General features: G+C 50.3%; 2 protein-coding genes across 5 annotated transcripts, besides 1 other annotated feature; one reads left to right on the top strand and one right to left on the bottom strand.

Moving 5' to 3' along the window:
• Window positions 1-2,069: 2,069 nt before the first annotated feature.
• SdhBL (Succinate dehydrogenase, subunit B (iron-sulfur)-like) lies at window positions 2,070-4,205 on the bottom strand. Of its 2 annotated transcripts, none has more exons than NM_001298491.1 (3): window positions 3,758-4,205; window positions 2,753-3,626; window positions 2,070-2,696 (listed from the first exon to the last, which is right to left on the bottom strand). In NM_001298491.1, exons 1-3 carry the CDS (start codon window positions 3,987-3,989, stop codon window positions 2,489-2,491), a joined length of 1,314 nt encoding a protein of 437 aa, NP_001285420.1. In that variant the 5' UTR covers window positions 3,990-4,205; the 3' UTR covers window positions 2,070-2,488. The 2 variants fall into 2 exon arrangements, with proteins under 2 accessions (NP_001285420.1, NP_573340.1); NM_133112.2 differs by having other exon boundaries at window positions 3,758-4,144.
• Window positions 4,206-4,305: 100 nt separating this feature from the next.
• Window positions 4,306-4,427: a mobile genetic element.
• A 587-nt stretch (window positions 4,428-5,014) lies between these two features.
• Flacc (Fl(2)d-associated complex component) lies at window positions 5,015-9,673 on the top strand. 3 transcript variants are annotated; one of them, NM_001298489.1, is made up of 5 exons: window positions 5,015-5,892; window positions 5,966-6,608; window positions 6,791-7,910; window positions 8,203-8,584; window positions 8,778-9,673. In NM_001298489.1, exons 1-5 carry the CDS (start codon window positions 5,199-5,201, stop codon window positions 9,356-9,358), a joined length of 3,420 nt encoding a protein of 1,139 aa, NP_001285418.1. In that variant the 5' UTR covers window positions 5,015-5,198; the 3' UTR covers window positions 9,359-9,673. The 3 variants fall into 3 exon arrangements, with proteins under 3 accessions (NP_001285418.1, NP_573339.1, NP_001285419.1); NM_133111.2 differs by having other exon boundaries at window positions 8,170-8,584; NM_001298490.1 differs by having other exon boundaries at window positions 6,791-8,105; window positions 8,170-8,584.
• Window positions 9,674-9,747: the final 74 nt, after the last annotated feature.

The raw sequence follows: 9,747 nt of genomic DNA, 5'->3' as shown, positions 1-9,747 counted from the left end.
CACCTTTCTCCGATTGGAAAAAATTTGCAAATCGGGGTCACCATGTCAATTAAACTGGCATTTTATTCGCATTGCTAGGGATAGTTAGCATCTAGGTATTATCAAGCGTCTGCTTGCGTTTTGGTTCAGGCTCTGCTTCCTATCTCTTTCGCTGCCCGACTCTCCCTCCCTTTCGCACGCGGCTAATTCCAGCACGCGTCTATGACGAAATGTGCCTGGAAAATGCCTGTTTCTCGGCACTCGGATGCTTCGATTCCGATTCCCCTTGCCACCTGTCAGCCGTCAGCGGCGGCTTAACAGCTTAAATTGTGAGTTGCTGGGGTTTGGGGGAATGCTCCACATTGTCAGCGGCCTCGACACCTTGGAAATGCGACAAAGGAGGAGCCAGGGACTTTAGTCCAACATAATTTGCTCCAAGTATTTCGGAGTCTGCATGTGTGAGACGTATTTATTTTTAAGGGCACTGCACAACCAAACAGGAACTTTGGTCAATCATATAGTTGTACTTACTTTATTTAAATACAAATATCAAGTGTGATATTTTACCAAAGTTTAATAGTTGCATCAACTATTTCATTTATTTAATTTAAAAATCAGAAGAGCTACTTTTAAACATATTTTTTCGAGCCATAACCGATCATTATACCTTAAGATAATAGCCCTTGAAGATAAGGCTTTATATCGAATATCTTTTGCTTTGCTGACTAGTGTAATCATCGTGCTCGACTGGCTCGCTGTTGACAATGTCGTTTGTCGCTGATATCTGGACGGCAGGTGCAAACAGGCGCATTGCTGGAATTGCGTTTTAATTGTCTCCTCGCCACGCGGTTCCTGATGGCCTAAGCTTCTGGAGAATCGGCCAGAATGATGATGATTCTCTCCAGCGGCAGCAGAATGGGAAGCTGCGGATCAACTGGCTTTGGTTAATCTCCCGGAGCTCTTGCCGCAGGCTTTTCATCTGATTTGTGCCTGTCAGCTTGTGTCAAGGCGATTGAGTGTTGTCGCACAGCCCAAGGAAATAAATACGAGCCTAAGTGACGAATGGTAAAGGGCGAAGATTTCCATACACTACTTCATTCAAAAATATAAATGACATTAGAAGAGGCTATAAAAAAGCTCGTAGTAATGTGTACAAAAGTATGCTAAAATATTTCTACAATCCGAAGGACCTCCAAAAGAGGTTCTCCATACATTTAACTAAATAGTAAAGTAAATTTGCACATACATGATAGGCGAAGTACTCGTCGGAAGGGTATATTAGAAAACCGAAGAAAACGAGAAGAAAAGTGCAAGTTGTGTAAATGAGAGCGTGACAAGATTTCCCGCTTTTCTTGCTTTCATTTCCCCCGTTTTCGCGACGGCTGCTGACAAGTTCGTAGGGCCTTGTTATTTTTAAAGAAAACAACATCGAAGTATTCCATACCGAACTCGAAATGACTCCGTCTCCGATTCTTCTGCCCGGCGGAAGATTTGCGGTGGCGTATTTATAGATGCCCATCGAGACGTTTGGACCGTTTTCACAGTTGGCTTCATTCACTGCCCTCCAATGCTCCTGCTCCTGCTCCTGCTCCAGGCCAATTGGAAAACAAATCTCCTGGCCTGCACGGCAATAAATTTGTTTGCTTTAAATAATGTACTAAGAAAGTTTCGTGCTCAAGCACACCGTGTAATTTTTTCAAGTGTGGGAAGTGGCTCATTTCATCCGATTCCATTCTTTATGTGTGATTTGTTTGGATGCGTCTGGTGCAGACACGAGCATTAACATCCACATTGCAACAGCATTTTCCCACTTAATTGCAACGAGCGGCGCAGAAATAGCACACAAACACGGAATCGGAATCGGGATCGGGATCGGGGTAGGGATTGGGATCTGGATCTACGAAGAGGGGAATGGAGATGCTAGGCGCTCTTGGTATCAGTTGGATTCATCTGTCCAACTGCAATCCATCTGCCCGATGATCTCTTTATTTTGTACCCATGATGGCATTTGTAAAGATTGTCTTTCAATTGATCAATTAATAGAAGACGATCTTGTGCAGCATTCTTTAGAAAGTCTACCCAGAATATTCGATTCAATCACATCGATTTTCTTTTATTATCACCTATCTAACGTAAAGTCCATGAGGTCCTTGGTTAAAATGTAGTTAATAGGATGTATCGGTGTATTGCCCAGTGTGTACAGTATAGCATTCCTAATTCCTACTATATCTATAACTATATCTATATCTATATCTATATCTATATCTATATCTATATCTATATCTATATCTATATCTATATCTATATCTATATCTATATATGTATATGTATATGTATATGTATCTGTATATGTGTATATGTATATGTATATGTATATCTATATATGTATATCTATATCTATAACTATAGCTACATATGTATATCTATATCTATAACTATAGCTACATATGTATATCTATATCTATATCTATTAAGTCCCATGGCGTTATGTCGATATTTCGTTGTCCTCCTACGCCTTTCCCGCGAAAAGGGCGTCGGTCTTGAGTTGTGGTTTTCCCTTCTTCTTCAGTCCCACAAGCAGCTGCTTCAGCTGAATGATGGCTCTAGCCGGATTGAGGTGCTTGGGGCACGTGTTGGTGCAGTTCATGATCGAGTGGCAGCGGTATAGCTTCCAGGGGTCCTTGAGAAAGTCCAGTCGCTGCTCGGTGGCCTCGTCCCTGCAAAGCAAATCTTAGCACACTGGGGAAACTGGCAGCAACATGGCCTCACTCACCTGGAATCAATGACCCAGCGATAGGCCTGCATGAGGACGGCGGGACCCAGATACTTATTGCTGTTCCACCAGTATGATGGACAGGAGGTCTGGCAGCAGGCGCACAGGATGCACTCGTACAGCCCGTCCAGCACCAGACGATCGTCCACGGACTGCAGATACTGTGCCGTTCCAGCTTCCCGCTTCAGATCCTTGCGCTGCAGCCACGGCTGGATGGAGCGGTACTGATCGTAGAACTGGCTCATGTCCGGCACCAAATCCCGCACCACATACAGGTGCGGCAGTGGATAGATGCGGCAGCACTTGCTCTCATTCTGGTCGATGGACGACACGCAGGCCAAGGTGTTTGTTCCATTGATGTTCATCGCGCAGGAGCCGCAGATGCCCTCGCGACAGGAGCGCCTAAAGGTCAGCGTGGGGTCCATCTCGTTCTTGATCTTGATCAGGGCATCCAGCACCATGGCGCCGCACTGCTCCAGGTCCACCTCGTAGGTCTGCGTCTGCGGCTGATCCCCGGGCTTCCAGCGGTAGATCTCGAAGGTCTTCAATCGCGGCTTCTTCGCTTTCACTGGGGGTGCAGATTTAGCAGGCGGAGGAGGTGGTGGAGGTGGAGGCGTTGCTGGTGCGTTGCCCGAAGCTGGCTTTCCGGTGGACGCTCCTCCGGGCTTGGCGGATCCGGCGGCGGCGGCAGCTGCTCCTCCAGGCTTGGCGGCTCCGGCGGGGGCTGCTCCTCCGGGCTTGGCGGCTCCGGCGGGGGCTGCTCCTCCCGGCTTGGCGGCTCCGGCGGGGGCTGCTCCTCCGGAGTACTGTCGTTTTGTGGCGATTCCTCCGGCGGCTGATCCTCCGGTGGCTGATCCTCTGAGCCCTCTTCCTCCTTTAATGAATATAGAAATTTCAGTTAAGCATATCAATAAGTGCAGGTGTCATTTATGAAATGTCATTATGACAAAGTCATTGACAACCCAGAAAATTGTGGAATCAGAAAACTTTTCACTTAGAACTAACCTGCTCCTTGTCCACCTCCTTGGAGGCTGGAGTGGGTGCACCGGGGTACCAGGGATACGGCGGATACTGGGGTGGCGGCAGCCAGCGCTGGTCCGGGTATCGATAGGGTGGACATAGGCGCCGCAGGACGGGAAACGGGTTCGGACACATCCCTGTTGGCCAACACGTAATTTCTAAACAGCCACGTGCTCCGTTTATTCAGCAGCCGAGGCTGCCGGCGCAACAAATTCATCGGTTTTCGAGCGAATGAATGAGACTTTAAGTTAAAATGTGTACTTATAAAAATATATGTGTTTTTTTTTTTTTTTTGTTGAGAGAGAATGTGTGCCGAGGCGATGAGGTGTTGAGGTGTTGAGGTGTTGAAGTGTCGAACTGTGTAGCAAAACTGAGGAGAAGCCGGTGAAGTGCCCGTAATACGACTTGACACTAGAGGCATAGCCAGCTGGATTTGAAAATCTTTTCGAAATGAAAAGTTCAGTTTAACTGAGTAGTAGAACAGGCTGCTTTATACAATGTTTTGGATGCGTGGAATTTAAATCAACTAAAGAGAGTTCCTCGACTATAAGATACCCGTTACTCAGCTAGTGGATGTGAGAACGCGAAATTTTATCATTTTCTGGGCAAATCGATAGAAATTTACAAGATTAATAAAAATGCGAAAAAAGATCAACAAACTTGCGCTACGTCTTTGTCTCTAGAATCTGTATGCTGGATCTCAACCTTCTAGGTACGGACATGGCGGACAGACGGACATGACTAGATCGACTCCTGATCAAGAATATATATACTGTACATGGTCGGAAACGCCTTCTTCTGACTGCTACATACTTTTCAACAAATTTAGGGTACCCTTTTACTCTTCGAGTAACGGGTATAAAAATGGATAACAAGTCAGATTTGAATCCCCGTTGCTGAACCGGTAAATTGATATAGAAATTGTAATTCAATCCAAAACCGAACTCATTTTAAGCAGAAATTGTTACAAAAATACAATATATTAATATAAATACAAGTATTAATTAATATTATTAATTTTAATAATATTTTTAATGTTAAATTAATATTTATTTATAGTTAAAGGCACTTAATTATTTAATTATATTTTATTATAATAATGTGATACAATAATAAACAATATTTTCAAACTTATACCGATCGATATGTACCGCCGTGCTGACTGTAATCGATGGTCGCGATGCCCTGCCAATCGACTATCGATAACAACAAACACGAAGATATAGAGGAAAATAGAGAAGAAGAAGAGTTAAAGAAAACGCCAACAAAATAGACAACAAGGCAAGTCCGCGCCTCCGAACAAGGACATTATACCACAAGACACGCTGCAACTAGTTATAAGCCGCATAGCCGTGCTGATTTTCGACCGGAGTACGAAAAGAAAGCAGCCAAAACGGAGGCGCGCAGGCTAGCGGAGATCGCGGCGATGGAGAAGAAGGCCAAGGAGTCGCTGCGCCGCTACAAGAAGGCCGCCCGTCACAGTGCGACGCACTCGAGCAGCTCGGACTCCACCTCGGACTCCGACAGCGGGAGCAGCTCGTACAGCAGCACGGACAGCGAGCAGGGCGTGGGCGGCGTCGGCGTGGGGGTGGGCGTACCTGGTGGCGCCGGTGGTCCCGGCGGCAGTGGCAGCGTCCACGGTCATCCCCATACCCACGGCCATGGGCATCATCCGCGCTCCGCGGAGCGTCATCATCGCAAAAAGAAGAGCTCACGGCGCGGCGGCAGCTCGTCCGGAGATGAACCATCGTCGTCGCGCCGCAAGCGAGACAAACGGGATCATGTGCAAAAGAAGCTGGTGGCCAAGCGAAATCATATCAAACGGAAACTGAAGGAAGCGCGCCTTAAGAAACGGGCGGCCGCCGCCCTCAGTGGTCACGTCCATCGTTCCCTGTCGCCGACGACGCGAGCCAAGCTAAAGAAGCTGGCCGAGCGAAAGAGGCTACGGGCTGCCAGCAAGGAGCAACGGGAGCGGGACAAGCTGCGCGTCGTCCAACGAGACAGAGAGCGAGACCATCATCGATTGGGCAGCAGTAGGAGTCCGCCGAGCAGCAGCACTACCACCACCACCAAGATTCGCATCCATCAGGACATCGTGGGTAAGCGGCAAAAGAGTCCAGGTAACTATCAGATACTACATATAGTTATGTCTAGGCTCAACCCACTAACCCATTAATTTTGCTTGACTTTAAGGTTTAGGTTCTGGTCTTGGAGGCGGCAGCAGCAGCTCATCCTCGCGAATGCATCACCAACTGATGTCGCGAGAGAAGATCATCATCCAGACCCGCGCACGTGGACGTACTCCGTCCCTGGAACGGGAGCGGGAAAGGGAGCGCGAGCGAGAACGAGAAAGAGAGCGCGAACGCCACGATCTCTCATTGCGGGAGCGAGATCGTCGGGATCGGGAGCGCGAGCGTGCGGAACGGGAGGCAGCCAGGGATAAGGAGCGCGCTGAGGCCTTGGCTCGCTGCCAAGAACGTCAACGGGAGCGGGAACGCTTGGCTCGCGAAAAGTTGCGTCGTCAGGAGGAAGAGGAAGGTGGTAAACGCGGTGGTCCCGGTCGAGACTTGGATCTTCCGCCGTATGGCAGCCGGGAGCGATCGCTGGACACCGTCGAAAGGGAACGAGAGCGCGAACGGAGCGGGCGTCATGTCCGCGATAAGCGCGAGTTGGATCCCTACGAGCGTGAGCAAGAGTATCTGGAGGAACGACACGGCCACGGGCTGATCGACGAGATGCGAAGGTATCGGCGCAGGGACCTCAGTCCCATGCCTGAGCATTATGCACCCAGACTGCGGGATCCGCGGGAACTGTACTCCGAGGAGGAGCGGGAGAGGTAGGTTTAGGTTCTGCACTTAACTATTCCACGAAAAGCTGAAACTGTACCATTTTGGTTACTTTTTTCTGTTACCTAGAACATAGTTAACTAGGTAGCAGAACGGGAACCTTTTCTCATTAATGTTTATGGCCACGAAATCGGCATTAGCTAATCCGCTGTTTGGGAATTCCTTATTTTAGAGCCTACAAACGCGCCTATCTAGATGCCCGCTATTCCTCGCGGGAACGAGAAGCCTGGCTGGAGGCACGCGAGTTGCGGGAACGAGAGCTGCAAGGACGCGAGTACCGTGACCTCGAAACGGAAGACACCCTCTATCCGGACGAGCGGGAACGTCTAATCCGGGACAGGGAGCGTGATCGGGAACGAGAACGTGACCGCGAAAGGGAACGTAATATTGGACCCCGTGGCGACTTCCGACCGGAGTGGGAACGCGAGTGGGAGGAGGAGGGAGCTGGTGGCGGCCCAGGCGGACCTAGTGGAACCCCTGGGCGACCGGGTGGCTTTGTTGGCGGACCCAAGCGGGGCAAACCCCCAGCTCATGCGGGCGGAGGACCTCCCTCGCAGCAGCAGCACCATTCTGCTTCGGAGCCCGACTGGGATGCGGACGAGCGGGAGCGAGAGCGGGAACGAGAGCGCGATCGGGAACGCGAACGCGATCGTGAGGATCGACCGGACACAGGAGGCGGAGGCGCTGGCGGCGATAGGCCATCTATCAAAAACGAGCCCGCTTGGTTGGAGCACGATCAGCGGGAAAAGCCACGCGGCTGGCAACAGCAGTCGTCCAATTCTGGAGGTGATTGGCGGGATAACGATGACGCGCCGCCAGCACCATCGCATCCGCATCCAGCTTCACCGCACCACCATGTGCATCCGAGGGGCGAACGAGGATCCGGCAGAGGATTCCGGCGCGGAGGCCACGGTCATGGCGATCACGGCGAGCGGCCCGGTTACCGATCGCATCCGCCACCGCTGATGACGTTGCCGGTGCAACCGCCTGGTGGTTACTCACGCGGATTTCCCCATAAGAGATTGCCTTATGGATCTGGCCGAGATGGCGCCGCACTGGGCGCCCGTGACGGCGGACTGCCCGGATCGTCGACTTTCCTCAAGAAGCACACGCACGCACCGCTGGTCTCGCCGACGCAGACACCACTCCTGAATCCACTCCTCAACGCGGCCAAACCAAATGCTGCCGCACAGGCGAGTGCTGTGGCGGCGGCCACCACAGCAGTGGCAGCGGCTAAGGCTGCGGCCCAAAGCGCCGCCAACGCCACCACCAATCCCGGAATACTGGCTCAGGTGCGATTGATTTTCGTTTACTTCGCTGCAGAGACATCGGATGCGGCCTATCATATCATTTGGCGGCAATGATTTCGTCTTTGTTTATAATTATATAAATGTGTTTATGTTAGCTGAGTGCAACGTTCATCCATTCGAAATCAATTGTTCACCAACCGTTGTGCAATAACGTAGTCATTTTGTCCAGCGGAAATGGTAAAACCATAACTTTCCATTAGTAATAAATTTCTCTTATTGTAATCCTCATTCGATGTTTAAGGTAAGCAAACTAAATACCGTGTGCATCAAGCAGGAAGATGCGTCCGAGGACTCCGCAGGCACACCTGAACTGGGCGCCCAAGATTCGCCGACCCAGAGCCTGAACCTGAATCAGTCGCTGTCTTCCGAGGGCAATCCAGTTAAACAGGAGCTAATCCGCACCAGCGCCGTCGAGGGTGAGCTGAGCGAGATTAGCGACAGCGATGACGATATTCTCAATAAGACGGACAAGGTGCGGCCCAAGAACGAGCTGCCCACGGAGACGGAGCAGGAAATGGACACCAATGCGGATGAGGTCAAAAGCGAGGCACTCCACATTGTGGCTGGGCATCCGATCAAGGGCGAGGAAGGGGACGAGGTGCTGGACTTTGAGGAAATATCCGATGGCGAACTCGAGGAGGATGCACGCCACAAGGGTGAGTCACTCATGTATAAACATTTTTCCTTATCCGATGACAACATGGTAGTCACAATGCTTGTCAATACTTGACTCGGACTCGGATTTATGGTCACATTTATTTGATTAGTATTCAATGGTCAGGTGGAAATGATGAATGATTACAGTTAGAGGCGATAGTTATATGTAATTTCCCATCTCCCATTCCGCAGGCATTGGCGATGCTTTGGGCGTGGACTGGCAAGGATTGATAGCAGAGACCCGTCAGCAGGCCAGCGATGCTCAGGCGGCCCAACAGGGCGTGGATCGCGGCACATCCGCCAAGCAGAGATGGCAGCCATATCGCGTGCTCCTCGACTTGGGCATATCGTTCGGAATGGCGGGCGAGGGCTACGCCCGTTGCGTAATGGAGGAGGCGCGCCAGCAATTGCTCCAGGAGAAGGAACAGGGCCAACAGCGCGAACTGGATGGAGACGAGGAGCCTCCGGCTAAGATACCCTCGCCACTGCTCGACTATCGCGAATTCCTGGCCAGCCAGCAGCAACTGGAGCCACTGGCCTGCGTGCAGATGGGTCTTCGCAGCGCCGCCGTCGAGCGCCAGCGTTTGGTGGGCAATGTCTGCGGTCCGGGAAGCCGAGCTCTGAGTGCTCGCCAGGATTTGCGCTTGCGCCGCCAGCTGTGCGGATTGCCAGCACGCGAATGCGAGTTCCCGCGCAGTGTTCCCATCGTGGGAGAGGGACTGCGAAACCTGGCAATGCAAATGTTCCAGCGCAGGCTTCTGGATGTCAAATGAGATCCGATGCCCGGCGTGCAGCGAGAGCTGCGTTACCGAAAGCCACGTCACTATCGACTGGATATACAGATCTTTATGGGCGTGGAGAAGGGCAAGGCGACGAAACGAGACCACTACTAGGTGGATTTTAGGAATAAGCTTAATGTTTGAGATATAACTTGATTTCGATTATTGATTCAAACTTGGAAATTGTGAAAATTGTGAAATATGAATTGCATTATAAAAATTGTAGATTATAAATTGATTATGAATTATACAAAATTGTGAATATCAACTGCATTAATACATGTTCGAAATATAAAGTGTCGTCCCAATAAACAGAGTGTATTTTCATTTCATTCCTGAGCTCGGAACTCAATGCATTGCGGAAGTTCTGGAAAGGATGTGGT

Source organism: Drosophila melanogaster, chromosome X (genome assembly GCF_000001215.4).
Source record: "Drosophila melanogaster chromosome X".
NCBI classification, from domain to species: Eukaryota; Metazoa; Arthropoda; class Insecta; order Diptera; family Drosophilidae; genus Drosophila; species Drosophila melanogaster.
The sequence above is the reverse complement of the archived record's forward strand: the minus strand, read 5'-3'. Positions and strand labels throughout refer to the sequence as shown.